We start from the raw sequence: 19,333 nt of genomic DNA on the forward strand, positions 1-19,333 counted from the left end.
TTAAGTTGCATCTATTCTAAAAATAGCTTGAGTTGACCTGACACCAATAACACAAAGAACTGTAATAACCATAGAGAACATAAGAACGTTTTGCCGGTAACTGCAGGGGCCTTCTTTTGGCCCTAAGGTCCTGTTGGTAGGGGAGGGGTAATTCTTTCTCCAAAGGAAGGGCCCCTCTGTAGATGAAGGAGTTGACTCCTTACCGAGCCTTCCTTCCATTCTACACAAGTCCAACTTTAAGTTTCTACTTGCCAGTTAAGTATTTTCAGAGAACGAATTGTTTAAGGAGGTTTGCTGCTTCTTAATGTAGTTGGTGGCTATCTATTGGATATAAAAAAGATGATGCTGACCCACCCAGCTATCCTTCAAATATAAAAAAAAAAAAAAAAAAAAAAAATATATATATATATATATATATATATATATATATATATATAAAACTTATTTCAGTCAATGCTACTTCTACTTGTATCAGTCATTAGTAGTTACCTCCACTCATTTGTGATTATTCTATCTCCGAAACTCTTGTAGTCTCTCCCGCGCTCTTTCGCCGGTGTCCCTCCGCGCCGCTGCCGTCTGTGTCCTCTCCCACGGGAAAGCTTCTTGAATATGTTTTTCCAGCGCGTCCTCCTGCTCCGTGGCCTTTATCGCTTCGTATCCCCTGCTCCGTAACTCACTCGCTGCTGCCTCCGGGTTGCCGTACGTCATGGGACCCTCTGGCCAGTGGATTCTGATCCTCGTCAGTGGCGTTTGGAATTTGATTCCGTTATCCTTCAGCACTTTCTTTATGCTCCCGTACGCTTTACGCTTTTAAACCACCTCGAAAGCATAGTCGTGTTCAAAGTACACAGGCTTCTCGTCAATTTTCAGACGTTTCTTCCAGGCCTTTTGAAGAATCAACTCTTTCGTACTGAATTTGAGAAAATTTACGATGATGGAACGTGGCGGTGCTCCTTGGATGGGTTTGCCCGTTAACGCTCTATGTGCGCACTGTATCCCAAGATCTATCTCCGCTGGCAACTCGAGTTCCTTCCGCAACAGGCTTTCGATGAACTGAGGGACAGAATCTTTCCCGTACTTCTCTGGGACTCCAAAGATCCGTACGTTGTTCCTGTGAGACCTTGATTCTAAATCTGTTAACTTCTCTTTTAGTTGTCTTTGCTCTTTCAGGACAACAAGCATTGCCTCTTTCGCTTCTGTATTCCACTCTTCCAAATCTCCGATGCGCATTTGAGCGTCCTTCAATGTCTCTCTTTGATCTCGTAGTTTCTTGTTGTTGGCTGAGAGCTTTTTATCGATTTCCTCCTTAAATGTCATAAACTCTCTCTTCATTTCAGTCTTGAATTCCTCTTTGAATGTACCGAATTGCGTTTTTTTTATCCTGTTGTAATTCTTCTATTTTCTTAGTTAGGCCAAGAAATCCTCCCTGCAATGCTGTTAGCTGCTAGCATAGCGTCTTCGCCTGGAGCTGAATCTACATTAATTTCGTCGTTTTCGTCATTTTTGTTTCGGACTCTTCTTGATTGTCGTCCTTCACGCTTGGATCCCCCACTCATCCCACCTTTATATTTACTGAATTGCGATGTCTTGGTTGGTTTGTGGGGTTTTATTGCATCTATACTGGCAAGAGCTCCGATTTAAGCTGCCATGTTGCACTTGACCGGCCGGAAGTCTCCAATTGTAGACGTTTTCAAACTGGTGGGTGTTTATAAATCATACAATGAAGATTATGCCCTTCCCCCTTCTTCCCCCTGCTGAAGGCCAGAGTAGAGGAGGAGAGAGACGAGCCTCACGCAAACAGCACAGACTCTAAGGAGGAAGGCCCAGCGAGTCTTTCACCTTCATCATCAGACCGTCGACTGAGAGACAGTTTAGCTTTGCTGGAACTGGACTTCACTGAATTCAGAGAACACACTCAAGCCAAACTCTCAGACACACGCAACACGAACATCTCCATCCAAGAGCTCAAAGATGAGCTCAGGCAGCTGAAGAAAGACACCAACTCCTCCATCACTGAACTCCACAGAGCTCTCAGAGAACTGCAAAGAGAAAACCAAACTCTCCGCGCACAGATGTGCAAGCTAGAGGAAGACAACGAGAGAAAAGAAGAGAACTTCTCCAGACAGCTGCAAGAGATGAGAGAGCAGTTACAGAAAAACACAGAAGACAACACACTTCACCACAGTACAGCTCCTACTACAGACTACACAAACACAGACAGCGAGCCTGCCACACACACACAGACCCCTGCAGAAACACAACCCTCCCCCGCCCACCCTCCAGAACCTGATCCAGATGTTCTCCTCCTCATGGACTCTAATGGGAAGTTCTTGGACCCACAGAAACTCTTCCCACATCAGAAAGTCTCTGCAAAACGATGCAGCACAACTGGCCACGCCCAGCAGATCATCAGAGACTTCACAGGACACCCCTCATGCGTCATAATCCACACCGGGACCAATGACCTCCACTCGCTGCGCAACAACACTGCTGATGCAGTCAGAAAAATGGCGGCAATCACCAGCAAAAAGTTCCCAGAATCCCGGATCATTATCTCCACACTTCTCCCACGACATGACACACCACCACACATCATCCACAACATCAACACTGAAATCTCCCGTAGATGCTCTGCTCTGTCAAACGTGCACCTGGTCCACCACCACCACATCGGCCTCCAGCACCTGTACGACGGACTCCACCTGCACAGAGATGCAGTGCGCATTTTTGCAAGGACCCTTAAAGATGCAGCCCTGGGCCGCACCCCATCATCACCGAGACATCTGCTACCGACTCCAGAACACTACCGACCCATTCACCGCTTCATGCCGAGACACAACCCCCCGACCCCGGCGAGGAGAGACGTCGACTGGACGAGGTTCCCACATCATCCTCCACATCCACATCCACATCCACCTATGACTCACTACACACCTGTAAACCTGCAGTCACCAACCCCACATCCACCTGCTGGACATCAAGTCCCCATTAGCAAGAAGAAATCAAGAAACCCCCCACACCCGGATAAACCCCTCTATCCGAGAGCACAGAGCTACGCTGAAGCTTTAGCCCGGCCCCCCGCTCCACCCTCCACCTCCAGCTCCACGCCTGCCAGCGAGCTGAGCCAGATCCGAGATGCTACACACACTGTGCAACCAGCTCCTGAACAGATAAGAACACCCACAGTGCTCTACTGAGAAAGTAAAGAAAGAAAAGAAAAAAGTGCACTAATGTAAAATGTTTCACATGAATGTTTTCACATGTAGCTTCACCTTATCTTCTCTCTGTCTCACCAAATAGGTTTTTCTTTTAGAATACAAATGCGTTCATTTTAAATAAGTTGCTGGAATATTCAGGGTCTTCACTCTTCAACATTTGGTTCTAAAAGCACAGACCCAGAATTTCTAAAAAATATAGATGATGTTGTTATCATAATCCTCACTGAAACCTGGTGTCGAAATGATGCGCTCACCTACTGTCCCTCAGACTATTATGAAGTAATTGTGCCCTCAGTCAAAATAAGTACAGTCCATCGTGGACGAGACTCAGGAGGAATCCTGGTGTGGTACAGGGAGGATCTGGCCAAACACATTTCCACCATTACAGTTGGGAAATTTCATTGCTGGTTAAAATTAAACCAAATTGGCATTTCAGCTACAGACACATATCTCTGTGCCATCTACATTCCCCCAGCGGAGTCCCCTTACCATGATGAGCAGAGGTGGGACAAAGTCATTGTTATGCAAGTCACAAGTAAGTCTCAAGTCTTTGCCCTCGAGTCCCAAGTCAAGTCGAGTCAAAGATGAGCCAAGTCCCGAGTCGAGTCAAAAGTCAAAGCCAACAAGTCTCAAGTCGAGTCCGAAGTCCTACCATTTTAGTTTCGAGTCATTTCAAGTCCTCTTACCACAGATATAAAATGTATACAAATCATGTATGTCTGTAAGATTTGTATTTATTTAAACCTCTTTTTATTTTTTATACAATGACATTAATCAAATACAGTAAAAAACAGAAAATTTAATTTTCACAAAAAAATTCACATGAATTTATTTCTTCTGCTGAACAGAAAGGAAGATATTTAGAAGAATGTCAGTAACCAGGCAGTTTCTGGGTCCCATTGACTTCAATGTGGTGGGGGTGGGGGGGTTGGGGGACTGGGCAATTGTGATGCAATTATTAATTATTGTGATGTAATTTTTGCATCACAATAAGTATATTTTGATTGTCAAAACATTTAAGTAACTAAACTGAATTTTATTAGGTTTAGTGACAACATGTTACAATGTTTACATGGTTCAATTTCTGGTAAGCTACGCTTTTTTATTTCAGTTCAATTCTATTATTGTGATTTGATTTAATATTGACTCATTTGGATAAATATTAGGCTACACAGGATAGGCATTACTTTTTTTCAAGAAAAAAACAACTCACCTAATGCTGTACATACAGAGAGCCCTATCAGCTGGCAGTATTATTTAAGGTTAAAAATAACACAAATTAAATATAATGCTTTTTTAAATTATAATAACAACTCTATTTAATGATATAAGTAAAAATATAATAAACATGCAATATAGTACACATATTTTGCAAAATACTCTCTATAGCTCTTTTTTTCTAGCCAACTAAGGTGCCTATATTATGGTCATTAAATGGCTTTCCTGAGGTAAATGTTATGTGACATAATTGTTCTCCAACTGTTTTATTGACCCCTTTGATTGATGGGTCGATATTATGTATGAGGAATATACATTTCGGTAAGTTGTACTGTATCTTTCAACAGTGTTCATTCGTATTTAACGTTATTTACTAGAGATGATCGGTACACGTGCCGCTAGGGATCTGTCGTGTCACATTTACAAGCGCCAAAACGGTATTTATAGTCTGAATTTCGTAATAAAAGTGACAGAATCTGAGAGCAGAGTTTTTTTTATATAATAAGTAACCTGCTGCTCGTGCTCTGTCTAGTCTGTCGGTCTCCGTGTCCTCTTTGCTTCGCGATTTTTCTGTGCGTGAGAAAATGGATGTGTGGCGAGAGAGCGTGTGAAAAGTGTCAATTGCGTGTGTTTCACGGTGAATGCGTGAGAGTTACGTTATGGTACATCCAATAAGGTGCTTAGCATTCATTCAAATTCGTAGCATGCGTTGTTGCTTGTTGCGCTTCATTGGTTATCTTGCAATGTGCCTGCTTACATGCTGTCGAATCAAAACAACGTGGGACTACAGTGAATGGATGTCGTGCAGGCAGCGCGCATGCATACAGGTGGTGCACATTTTTTCACAGATGCAGATAAACTGAGAGCAGCGCGGCCGTGTGAACATTTTTTCCCCAGTTTTCATGGGAAGTAGCAAGTCTTCTCGAGTCAAAAGGCGCAAGTCCAAGTGAAGTCACGAGTCATTGATGTTAAAGTCCAAGTCGAGTTGCAAGTCTTTGTACATTTTGTCGAGTCGAGTCTGAAGTCATCAAATTCATGACTCGAGTCTGACTCGAGTCCAAGTCACATGACTCGAGTCCACACATCTTATGATGAGGAATAACAACATCCACACAGAAATCAGCCGTTTCCAGGCCCAGGGAAACGTGCTGCTGTGTGGAGACTTTAATGCCAGAACTGGATCTGAACCTGATGTCATAGATCCAAAGGGCAATGAATATGTCTTTGGCCAAAACCCCCCCGAGTCTCACAAGAAAACTTCCACCGAGAAACAACCTTGATCAAACTGTGAATAAAAGCGGTAGAGAGTTGGTGCAGCTCTGCCGAGCCTCAGGCCTGTACATACTGAACAGCCGGATCAGAGGGGACTCTTTAGGGAGGTTCACGTGTTGCTCAGGTCTTGGAGCTAGTGTAGTTGACTATGCCATCACTGACATGGACCCTTCCTCCTTCAATGCATTCACTGTCAAACAGCAAACTCCGCTTTCTGACGATAACCAAACTAACATCTATATCAAAACACATCACACACCAGAACAAAACAGGCCGGAAACCTGCCAAATGTATCCAGTCCAGCAGAGGTACAGATGGGCTCCAGACAGCGCAGACAAATTTGTGCAAGCCCTCAGCTCTGAAGAACTAAAACAGTTAATAAATACATTTATTAATAAGAAATTCGAAACAACTAAAGATGGTGTTAATTCGGCTACAAATGAAATAAATTACATATTTAAAAAAGCAGCACATAAAAGTGAATTGAAAAAGAAAGGCAAAAAATACACTAAAAATACTCCAAAAGATGAAAAATGGTTTGACTCAGAATGCAAAACATTAAGAAAACAACTTAGAAAATTATCAAATCTGAAACATAAAGAACCAAACAACACTGACAATAGAACTGAATACTTTTCTAAACTAAAAATATATAAAGACACAATTAGAGTGAAAAAGCAACACCATCTGACCAAAAGCATAGAAGAATTAGAACATTCAATAAATCAGAATCAGTTCTGGGATATGTGGAACAATCTGAGCACAACGAAACCACAAGACCTGCCAATACAAGATGGAGAAATCTGGACAAATCATTTTGAAAACTTGTATAAAGAAATCCCATCAAACCAACTTAATGATAATTATAATCTGATCAAACAAAATCTACAAACTCTTGAAGAGACAATTAAAAATAATCAAAATCCACTTGACTTCCCAATTACACACGAAGAATTGACAAACAAACTCAAAAGCCAGAAAGGAAAGAAATCTTGTGGTCCTGACAGCATTCTAGGAGAGATGCTGAAACACAGCACACCTGAGCTGCAGGCGGCCGTGCTCAAACTGTTCAACATTGTACTTAGTTCAGGCTGTTTTCCTGACATCTGGAGCCAAGGACTTATTACCCCAATTCATAAGAGTGGAGATAAATTGGACCCTAATAATTTCAGAGGCATTTGTGTGAGCAGTAATCTGGGGAAGTTATTTAGCAGTATTTTAAACAACAGAATTGTAAGCTTCCTTAACGAACACAATGTCCTGAGCTCGAGTCAGATTGGCTTCGTTCCAAATCACAGAACTACTGACCACATTTACACCCTACACACCCTAATCAATAAACACGTAAAACAGACCAAAAACGGAAAAATATTTGCATGCTTTGTCGATTTCAAAAAAGCATTTGATTCTATTTGGCACAACGGATTATATTACAAACTTTTACAAAGTGGTGTAGGGGGTAAAGTTTATGACACTATAAAATCAATGTATTCGAACAACAAATGTGCAATACGAATTGGCAACAAACACACAGAATTCTTCACCCAGAAAAGAGGAGTGCGGCAGGGCTGTGGGCTGAGTCCAACGCTGTTCAACATCTACATTAATGAACTAGCGGTGCAGCTGGAGCAGTCTACGGGCCCTGGACTCACTCTACAGGACAGGAGCATCAAGCTCTTGCTGTACGCAGACGACCTGGTGCTGCTGTCACCCACTGCACAGGGACTACAGCAGCACCTGGACCTGCTGGAGAACTACTGCCAGAACTGGGCCCTGGCAGTCAACCTCACCAAGACCAACATTATGGTCTTTCAGAAGAAGCCCAGATGTCAGGAACACAGATACCAGTTCAGCCTAGGCAGCACCGCCCTAGAGCACACGATGCAGTACACTTACCTCGGCCTGGTCATCACTGCATCGGGGAGTTTCAGTGTGGCAGTGAATGCTCTCAAAGATAAAGCTCGAAGAGCTCTCTACGCAATTAAGAAAAAATTCCAAAACATTGAACTACCGATTCCAATCTGGTGTAAAATCTTCGATAGTGTAATTCAGCCCATTGCGCTGTATGGAAGTGAGGTTTGGGGTCCACTCAGTGATCAGCGCTACACTAGATGGGACAGGCATCCAACAGAAGCCCTACACACTGAATTCTGCAAAACGATTCTAAAACTACAAAGGAAAACACCCAATAATGCGTGTAGGGCAGAATTAGGCCGATTCCCACTGATTATTAATATGCAAAAAAGATCCCTCAAATTCTGGATGCATCTAAAATCAAGTCCCACAGAATCGCTACATTTTAAAGCACTACAAGCCCAAGAACTGAACCCCGAAAAGAGTCTCCTCAGTCAGCTGGTTCTGAGACTCACTAACCAGACTAACCCTACTAACTCTAACCAGTCTCAGACCAGCACTGCTTCTCACACTAACATTAGAATAAACCAAATTACCAAACACTCTAAAAATACATATCTGGAACATTGGGATCAGGAAACTAAAACACAAAGTAAATTACAATTCTATCGAAATCTGAAATCAAATTATGAACTGGAAGAATATCTCCAGAGTGTGAGAGACACAAAGCAGAGACGGATCCTGAGCCGGTACAGGCTGAGTGGACACAGTCTCGCCATCGAGACCGGCAGACACAGGAAGAGCTGGTTACCCCGAGAGCAGAGGGTGTGTGTTCACTGTAGCACAGGAGAGATCGAGACAGAGACGCACTTCCTCCTTCACTGTCACAAATACAGTTCAGTCAGAGAACTCTACTTCAGCAAACTCACTAACTTAATACAGAACTTTACAGCCATGACTGAAGTAGATCAGTTAAAGATCCTGCTAGGAGAGGGCCAGACAGCAGCACTCGCTGCCAGATACGTGTGTGTGTGCCACAGCCTGAGAGACAGCAGGTGAATGTGTGTGTGTGATGTGTGTGTCTGACCTCAGTGTGTTTCCCTACTGTCCACCACAGTGACCTTCAGTGACGTGTGTGTGTGTATATATTAAAACACTGTGGTGTAAAATGTTCACAGATATTATTTGTTACACTGTTAATTTGTACAATTAATTTAAGTTGTGCATTTAGATTTAAGTTATATTATGATATTTTATTATTTTGTACTTTATAATTTTATACTTTATAATTATTCTATGTGTTCCAAGCTTTGGCAATATTGTAACATGTACAGTCATGCCAATAAAGCAATTTTGAATTGAATTGAAATTGAGAGAGAGAGAGAGAGAGAGAGAGAGAGAGAGAGAGAGAGAGAGAGAGAGAGAGAGAAAAAATTACATGCCTCACAGAATCGACACAGCACAAACAAACTATAGGGTCATAGCAGAACTCGTGTCTCCATTTGTGTTTAAAATAGTTACAGTTTATAGACTTTAAAAACATTTATCACCACTTGTGATTCACAAAGTGAAAATTAATTTTAAGAAGTTTATTTCTATCCAGTTGGCTATTGGCTTTTACTGATAAAACAGACACTTTACTCTTGTTCTGAGGACATAGTTTAATCTGCTGTCTTATTTGGCTTTTATTTTAATTTGTTTACACAACAGCTCTGACAAAAAAATATGATAATAAAAGGTTTTGGGTTTAACACCAAATAACAAAAACATTATTATGTGAAAGTGAATAAAGTTGTGTGTGTGTGTGTGTGTGTTCAGTTATAAATATAACCTATGCTGTGTAAGTACTTTTGAAAATGATAGGCCAATACCTTAAAACAAACACATTTAATAACCCATATAAATAAATTATTTTTTATAATATGGAACATAGAATTTACTTAATTTAAACTCTAGCACTTAAGATATCAGTAAAACAAGGCTACAATAAACAAAAGGATTAAAATGTGGGCGTTGTGCGCGTTAAGAAACACTTTCAAATTGATAAGAAAGATATAAAGCTAGAAAAAAACATGAGTGTAAGATATACATTTATTGTGGTTGTAAAGTTAGTGTCACACGTCTGTAGTGTATGGAAGGCGAACTGTGCCAATTCTCTTAAAACGAAACGTGTGAAATTTGACCGCGTCAGCATGCACTGTCCGTGTTAACATGTGTAGACACGTATTGCGCGTACCCCGTGGCAAAATTAAGTGCAAAGGTTACTTCCAAACCATCCCTTTAAGCCCTGCCTTAGCACCCCCAATAAACAAATCCTGGAGCCGCCACTGAGCATGACCAATTTAATCCAATTAATATGTTTATGATACTTAAATCAATGCCATATACAGTATATGGCCTTTTCCTGGCCATATAAAAAAATTGATTATGGGGTAAGAATTGTTGCATTATTCTAAATAAATACATTTAGATTCACAAATAAATGTAAAGAGTTTAACACAAATTTATAAAATTCACAAATAAATAAAATGAGATTTACAAATAAAAAAATATTTACAAATGTTTTATTATTTTACAAACACAACTCTGCCTGGCATTTATTTGTGAATGATTTACAATAATTAAAATAATTAGATTTATGGGCATTTGTAAATCACTGCACACATTTCTGAATAGCTTCTTGTGCATTTGTAAATCCCCTCACGCATCTGTGGATTTTGAAACACTTCTAGCATCGATGTACAGACAAATCCACAAATAAGTACACTCCACCCACTGTTTACTCAAGCCAATCAGATAACGGCCACATTGAGCTGGCCAATTGTATCATGTTCTCGCTACAATAAATCACGTTGGCTTAATTGATTATTTAACCCTTGAAAGGAGCAGAAATAATATTTGCGTGCTTCGTTCAAATTGAGCTGAACTGTTTGTGTGGTTAATAAGCTCTGTTTTCAAAAGATTGTTGGAGTTTAAGGTTTCTTTATATTTCCATTAGGATAAACTCAGGTAATTATGATCATCACAGATCCCGAGCATCATTATCAGTAACACCCTCTCTACACCGGCAAGAGACGCGACACAGCGTGTCAAAAGCAAATAGTGTGCCATTATCTTTTTCACTGCTGCCGTAGCAGTTTCAAATAATGTAAACCCAGCATGTTTGATATGTTAACACATTTTTCCCTATGTGACGTCTGTTTTCTTAGCTGCAGATATGAACTGTATAATCGTACTTATATTGACTAGTGCTGGCTACTTGAAAAATGTATATTTCGTGATACTGTCTACCCTGGATGCAGTACAGCGCGACACGATGATTCATTGATAGTAAACGGATGCCTGTTCTTCTTCTGAAGTTGCGGCTACTACACACAATTACACGAAGACAAATGATTTGCACATTCACTTTGCCCAGTGTAGATAGCCTTGCACGGGGTAGACACGATATTATAGAACATTTGATTTTGCCTTTTAACGCACAATCGTGGTGACAAATAGCTATAGGACATAAATAAATGTCATGCAGAATACCAAATATGAGCCCATATTGTCATGATCCTGCCATCTAGTCTTTGGTTTTCCCTGGTCTTGAGGCAGGATCATGGCAGACCCATGTTTTATGTGTAAGCAAATGGCCATTTGTTTGGGCTGTGTGCTTGCGTTGTCTCGTTCCTTGCTCCGCCCCCCTTGTTATCCTCGTTTTGTCATTATTGCTTCACCTGTGTCACCTGTTTCCCTCATTAGTTTCTCCCTATTTAATCCCCTTGTGTTTGCTGTCCTGTGCTGGTTCATTGTTAATCAATGTGAAACCTACCGTGAGTACCTGTTGAAAGTCTTGTCTAGAAAGAAGTGTTTGTTCCTGTCTTAGCTGTTAGTTTATTGTTTAGTTATCTGTCTGAGTCTTAGGCTACGTTCACACTGCAGGCTGAAACGACCCAATTCCGATTTTTTTGCCCCTATGCGACCTGTATCTGATCTTTTCATGACAGTCTGAACGACACAGATCCGATCTTTTCAAATGCGACCCAGGCCACTTGGGTATGTGGTCCCAAATCCGATACATATCCGATCTTTTGAAATGCGACTTCAGTGTGAACGGCCAGGTCGCATGTATCCGACCCGCACGTCATTGATACGCGAAAAACGTCATAATTCTGCATTGAAGTTAGTCGTCGGTTTGAAAACGGACTGCATATTCGTCGAGCTGAGGTAAATCTGCCGAACGGGTCGACCTCGACGAGCCCGTTAATTAAAAAAAAAAAAAAAAAAAAGCCCACGGCCATTATATATACGTTATGTTAACTTATTTGTGCTGAATCTGATATTAGATAGGTCAGCGGCTGCTGTCTGGCTCTCGTGTAACGGTCGCTGCGTGCGCTCGTGTGTGTGTGTGTGAGTGAGAGAAATACAGTTAGTTAAAGCAGAGACGGGCTCTGGTTAAAGTTTAGCTACTTCCGCAAACAACAAGTGACGTCGTTGACCGTTGAGTACTCTTCTGCGCATGCGGGTCACTTCTGGGTCATTTCACGTTCACACAGGAGATCACAAAAGGTCGCATTTAATTGGAAATGTGAACGGCCTTGCAAAAAAATCGAATTTTTTCAAAAAATCGGAATTGAGCATTAAGCCCTGCAGTGTGAACGTAGCCTTAGTCTAGTCTTGTTAGTCTTGTACAGTCAATCCTGTCTTGTTTTGCCCCCTCGTGGGTTTTGTTTTCCCTGTTTTTTGTAATAAACGTAGTTCACTTGCATACTGTCTGCATTTGGGTTCATCTCCTTGCACCGTCATAACACATATGACCACCCGCAATGTACTGCGATTTAAAATACTATTTATAATGCTCTATAGATTATTAGATCCACGGAGCTGATCATATGCGACAAAACTCCTTGACTGAAGAAGTGGGAAAAGCTGTTGGCTGCATGTTGTGTGACAGTATGTTTCACGTCACATAAACTCATGTATTTATCACAAGGTTGAACCCAGTTATTCATTTGTCAGCTACTTATTGATGCTTTTCTGTTTTATCTTGAATAATGTGATGCTTCCAAATTTTAAACATATTTTGCTGTAACAATGTTATGGGCCTTACAAGTACACTTCCTATTTGAGCAAATGAAGATGAATGATGAATGAGCAAAGTTATTTCAGAGCAAGATCACTCTGAGTGTAAAGCCAAACTTGATTGGTTGTAGCGAGAATGTGCTACAATTGGCCAGCTCAATGTGGCCGCTATCTGATTGGCTTGAGTAAGTGGTGGGTGGAGTCCACTCAGCTGCATGGGGGGATTTACAAATGCACAAGAAACACATGTATGATGCGAAAACAAAACCATTCCAGCGAAATACCGGAGTGAACATGGCTGTGAACGACTTTTGCAGATTAGGTGAAGTAAATCTACGCATCCACGGTACAATCAGCGTCTACGTCACGGCTCTCAGCCCGCCCTCTGTTCGTTGATTGGCCGGCTGTTTTCAGGCCGGAGGAAAACAGAAAGCTATGACGCTGTCTCAGACTGAGTACAGAAGCGAAATGAAATTGAGCGGAAGTACGAAGTCTGACGTAGTCAGGCTAAAAAACTACAGCCAGTAGTAGGAGCTAGTTCCGCATGTTTTCAACTCACCTATAGGGGATGGGATCCCATTTACAGAATGTACAAATAGTGTCAGCCATCTTTTTTTCAAGCGTGTGTGTCCATGTGAAGCAGAATGCATGACCTGCAAAGCTGGCATGTATGTGCCAGTGTCAAATAATGTAAACATAATGAATGGCGACTGTGGAACGCAAAAGCCGAATCCCGGACATTTTGGCTGATCTTGAAATCCCGGCCGGATGTGTGCAAAGAGCTCGGGCAGACTTGAGCTGGGGTCACGATAGGTTCACGATAAACTGCGTCTTTTCAGTTTCGAGTCAACTAGTAGCCTAGTTGTATAATTTCTTTCGATACTGCCCTCTGTAACCGGTATTGTACCGCCGATACTGTAACTGGTTGGCGCGGCTTGGGAGTGGCCTCGTAGGGCAGCGAAGCAAGTGCATTCTGGGAGTTGTCTTTCATCCACATGAGCAAAAAATACATTTTCTGGCTTTTCTCAGTCAACGTCTAAAATAATTTCACATTTCTACTACATAAATGACCCAATTTAAATACACATTAATCTTTCCAGCGGTGAAATAAGATATTAGCCAATCACCTCTGTTTAGTGACCAAAACTGATGTATTTGTGATCGTGAGACCCACGTTAAACGACTGGCATGAGGACCTCAAAACGACATAGATTCCTAAAATGAATGGGTAAAATATAAAGGAAAGTGTTAAATAGAATAATAACCAATTGGCATTCTAACCTAAATTGGATGTTGTGATAAAATGGAGTCAGATGAGATTAATTGGAATTAAAATTGGAATTAAAACTTTGCCACAATGAAAAGACAGGAACACACATTAAAGTGTTTACCAAAAATTGTTTTATTAAAGTGTTTACCAAAAAAGATCATGCAACCGAACCAAACATGAATAAATCCATCTATCCAGTCATGAGAGGGACAAATACACAACTAGGCCTATACTGTATTTAATTACCATTTGCAACATTAAACGACCTTCCAAATGAGACTTGAGTATCGCCTGTAGTGAAGTGTTTTTGTTTTTTTTAATTGCATTTATTTGCATTTATGTCAAACCCTAGACACTTTCAAACATCAAAGTGACATGTATTAATATGTATTCATGTCAAAATGACATATAAACATCTTTTCCTATTCTATTTTGCCTGGAAACGCTTCCAACACGCTTGCGTGTCGCATGAAAAATAGGCGTCGGTTCTATTTCTAGCATGCACGTGTTTTCCGCGTGGCTCGAGTAACGACTGAGATGCGTGTCACGCAAGCTCTAACCTGTTAACATGGGAGCCGAAATAAAAACGGACACGCCACGCATCCAGTGTGTCACTCACCGGCCTTAGAAAGTGTATTGATGAATAATTATCTTAAAGCTGTACAGTTCTAATATTTACCAGAGTATTTTTTTGTCTTTGCTTAAAATATTTACTGGACATTCTGGTAATATTTTTCCTGGAAATGCCGTATTTTGATTTATTTTATTCACTAACAGGCTTCAATATGAAACATTAGATTCAGATTCCCAGACTAACAGGAAACACAAGAATTTCACAGACAATCTCCCGTGGATATTCCAGGTAAGAAAACTTTCTTAAATTTTCATAAATATGTAATAATTATAAAACAAATGGATTAATTATCATTATTTTCATTTCTAATTATTTTTGACCATTTACTTTTCATTTTAAAGAAAATACGAATGAAAATGTGATTTTCTTTTATATAACGACAGCTTAATAATTCATAATAAAAACTGCATAATAATGACAGCTAATGATTTATTTATTTTTAATTTTAACTGATTTGTTTAACTTTTATTTATTGTTGTTGTTGTTGTTGTTGTTTATTTTATTATTATTTGTTTTGCTTTGTAGAATCTTGAGAGCAAAATAATCACCTATTTGAAAAATGAGCTGGAAAAGTTTAAGAAAATATTACAAAAAGATGACATAGGATGCTTAGTGAAGGACTTTAATGAGAACAGATGCAGTATTAAAGAAGCAGCTCTTGATCTCACACTACACTACCTGAGAGAGATGAAGCAAGATGAAGCTGCCGATACTCTAGAAGGTAAGAGACTCATGACCATCTGTCAGATTAACACTTATGTTGGAGAGAAAATTAAAACTATAACTATCTGTATTTCTTCCTGTGTTTAGATGAGCTGTTCTTCATTCATCAGCTAAAATGTAGCCTAAAGAATAAGTATCAATGTGTGTTTGAAGGAATTACAAAGCAGGGTGACTCCACACTTCTGAATAACATCTACACAGATCTCTATATCACTCAGGGTTGTAGTGAACAGGTCAATACTGAACATGAGGTCAGACAGATTGAAGTTGCTTCCAGGCATCAAGAATCACGAGATATACAGGTTGAGTGCAAAAAATTGTTTGAAGCACCTGAACAAGACAAGGAGATCAGAACTGTACTGACAAAAGGAGTTGCTGGCATCGGGAAATCAGTCTCTGTGCAAAAGTTTGTTCTGGATTGGGCTGAAGGAAAAGAAAATCAAGATATCAACTTCATATTTCCTCTTCCATTCAGAGAGATGAACTTAAAGAAGAAAGAAAAACAAAGTTTAATGGGTCTTATAACTCAATGCTTCCCAGAGACAAAAGGACTGAACCTTACAAGAAGGAATCGATTCAAAGTCCTGTTCATCCTTGATGGATTGGATGAATGTCGTCTTCCTCTAAACTTTGATGGTAATGAGACGTGGCGTGATGTATCGTCACCAGCCTCTCTGGATGTTCTTCTGACAAACCTCATCAAGGGAAATCTGTTTCCTTCTGCTCTCATCTGGATCACCACCAGACCAGCAGCTGCCAGTAAGATTCCTCCTGAATGTATCGACCGGCTGACAGAGATAAGAGGATTCAATGACGCACAAAAGGAAGAGTACTTCAAAAGAAGATTCACAGATGAGAATCAGGCCAATGAAATTATTGATCATGTTAAACAATCAAAGAGTCTCTTTATCATGTGCCACATCCCAGTCTTCTGCTGGATTTCAGCCACTGTTCTCCAAAACATTTTAGTGGAGAAAATAAATAATGATGTAAAAATCAATCAGGCTGATGAAGCCTCTAAAACACTGCAGGAATCAAATACTGAAGACACTCCCAAGACTCTGACACAAATGTACACACACTTTCTCCGCTTTCAGATCCAGCAGAGCAGCCGGAAGTATGATGGAGAATACACACCAGATGTTTCTTGGGATAAAGACGCCATCCTTTCATTGGGGAAACTGGCATTTCATCAGCTGGAAAGGAACAACCTGATCTTCTATGACACAGACCTTGAAGCCTGTGGTATTGACGTCTATAAAGCATCAGTGTACTCAGGCATGTGTACCCAGATATTTAAGGAGGAAAAAGGGATCACTGTTGGTACCACATACTGCTTTGTTCACTTGAGCATTCAAGAGTTTATTGCAGGCCTTTATGCACATCTGTTTCTAGACATCAACAAGAAGAGTGTGTTTAATCAAGAGTCTGCAGAAGAGGAAAACAACATTAAAACATTGTTTGATTTGCTCAAGACCCTTTATTCATATCTGATTTTATACATCAACAAGAAAAGTGTGTTTATTCAAGAGTTTGCTGAAGAGGAAAACAAAAATGAAGCCATGATTGATTTGCTCAAGACTGCAGTGGACAAGGCACTCGAGAGTGAAACTGGACACCTGGACCTTTTCCTTCGCTTCCTCCTCGGTCTGTCTCTCCAGTCCAATCGGCGACTCTTACGAGGACTGTTGACACAGCAAGAAGACAATGACCAGAGCAAAAAGGAGATAGTTCAGTACATCAAGCAGAAACTTAAAGATAATCTGTCTCCAGAAAGATCCATCAATCTGTTCTACTGTCTGACTGAACTGAATGATCAAAGTCTGGTGAAAGAGATTCAGACTCAACTTAACAAAGGAAGTCTCTCATCTGGTGACCTTTCACCTGCCCAGTGGTCTGCTTTGGCCTTTGTGTTGTTGACATTAGAGGAGGAGATGGAGGAGTTTGAGCTTCAGAAATTCAAGAAATCAGACGAATGTCTATTTAGACTATTGGAAGTTGTGAAAATCTCCAAAAGAGCTCTGTAAGTAATTTAAAGCAGAGGTCTTCAACCCGGCTCCTGAAGGCCCACTGCCCTACAAAGTTTATATCTAACCTGCTTCATCTTGTGATTTTCAAGTAATCCTGAAGAGCTTGATTATTTGGTTCAGATGTGATAATTAAGGTTGGAGCTAAACTCTGCAGGACAATGGGCCTCCAGGAGCTTGGTTGAAGACATGATTTTATGACTAAAAATACATTTATCATAAACCTCTATAAGAAATGGTTAATCATATACCAGATATAAGTATACTGTAATGACTGAAGAAAGACAGACTATCACAACGCGGAACAAATGTATCACAGGCGCACCAGCCTAACTCACTCTCTAGTTCCTCGTCCAGGCTTTGAAACCCTATGAATTAACCCTATGAATGCCAGTGCAAAATAAAACAGCAAAATCACAACTATTATAAAGAGTCTGTGTTCTACACTACTAATGTTATTTAACCATATTCATTTACAATTTTTATGGTTAACTATAACCATTATTGATTATTAAGATAGTAAAAAATTTGTAAACTAGTTTTAAGCACAATTGTGTCAATTGTAGAGGAAGAAACACAACGTCATTACAATTAAATTCTGCATATCATATTGACATACATACAGTGTGTCGAGGTTGTATTCTGCTTGCATCTATATAGTATGCATCATTATTAGGGAGTATTCTGAATTTGATCTCTTAATATCACTGTAGTTAAATATATAGCTTTGTTTTTTTTATGTTGAGCGTTTTACAATGTCCAGTCAGTTTAGTGATTAAAATGCTGTGGCTGCTTCAAAAATCGTTTGTTCATTTTATCTTTGTTTTTCTTCTTTTGATTTTCAACCTCTACAGACTCATTAAGAGTTAAATCAAACTAAACTCCTTTTGATTAAAGATTACATTTATTTTATTCAATCATGTCTGTTTGTTTTTATGTAGCAGAATGAGATTAGCTGTATTGTCAGTGTAGCCCACCACGCTAGAGTATATTTATTGTTTGTCTAAAATTACTAAATGGATTTTTTAAAATATTTGTATATAGCAAATCCATTGTTTGTATTAAATTTGACTTTATTTCTAAATTATTTCTTGTAGGTTAAACGATTGTGACTTAACAGACAAAAGCTGTTTGAGTCTGGCTAAAGCTCTCGGATCAGATAACAATCTGGAAGAGCTGAATATGAACCATAATAATCTACAGAGTTCAGGAGTAATTCATCTCTCCTCTGGACTGAAGAGTGTAAAGTGTAAACTGGAGATACTGAGGTTAGGTGTGATTTAGATATCCTTTACAAAGTTTGTGTATAAATAATAGATTTCAATACTATTATTAACATAATTTGTGACGACTAAAATAGTTTACCACTATACTATTTACTTTGTTTCAGAAACAAATATGGTTAATTTACATCTCCCTCATGACTATAATGAATTCATGAAACCTACAAAATTAGATTTTTGATTTGCTAGTTGTAGATCTATCTGTTCTGCTTTTTCAATATTGTACAAGCCACGTGAATTATAACATAGCAAAACGATTGTGGCAAGATCCAAATGAAAACAGATGAATAATAAGAATCATGAAAGATTGCAATATCCAGCTAACTGTATCTGAACTAATCATGAGACATGAAACTATGAGACTGTAACTGAGGCCTGATAGTAAGAGATCAGTGTAAATAATCTTCTAAATCTTCTCATAGTGGTAAAGCTGGTTTGAATCAAATACATTGACAAACACTGGTAATTTCATTTGTCTCTATATTCAGTGATATTATATCTATATTCTTTTCTGTAGACTCTCTAACTGCAGTATCACAGAAGAAGGTTATAAAGCTCTGGCTTCAGCTCTTAGATCAAACCCTTCACACCTGATAGAGCTGGATCTCACAGGAAATGATCCTGGACAATCAGGAGTGAAGGAGCTCAATGATTTACTACAGGATCCAGACTGTCAACTAACAATAAGGTGACATTAGGAAATAATACAAAATGAATTATATGCAAGCAAATTACTTTATGAAAGTACTGTAGCACTGAAATATTTC

At 39.7% G+C, this 19,333-nt stretch overlaps 1 protein-coding gene across 1 annotated transcript in view; it reads left to right on the plus strand.

Moving 5' to 3' along the window:
- Positions 1–19,333, plus strand: part of LOC308702146 (uncharacterized protein) — a 100,167-nt gene that overhangs the window by 27,213 nt on the left and 53,621 nt on the right. The window contains exons 6-10 of the mRNA XM_081384813.1: positions 14,677–14,761; positions 15,059–15,254; positions 15,344–17,279; positions 18,381–18,551; positions 19,084–19,254. Coding sequence (XP_081240939.1) covers positions 14,677–14,761; positions 15,059–15,254; positions 15,344–17,279; positions 18,381–18,551; positions 19,084–19,254 — 2,559 coding nt within the window. The remainder of the gene's footprint in view (positions 1–14,676; positions 14,762–15,058; positions 15,255–15,343; positions 17,280–18,380; positions 18,552–19,083; positions 19,255–19,333) is intronic.

This window comes from Scardinius erythrophthalmus (genome assembly GCF_964197995.2).
Source record: "Scardinius erythrophthalmus genome assembly, chromosome: 14".
NCBI classification, from domain to species: Eukaryota; Metazoa; Chordata; class Actinopteri; order Cypriniformes; family Leuciscidae; genus Scardinius; species Scardinius erythrophthalmus.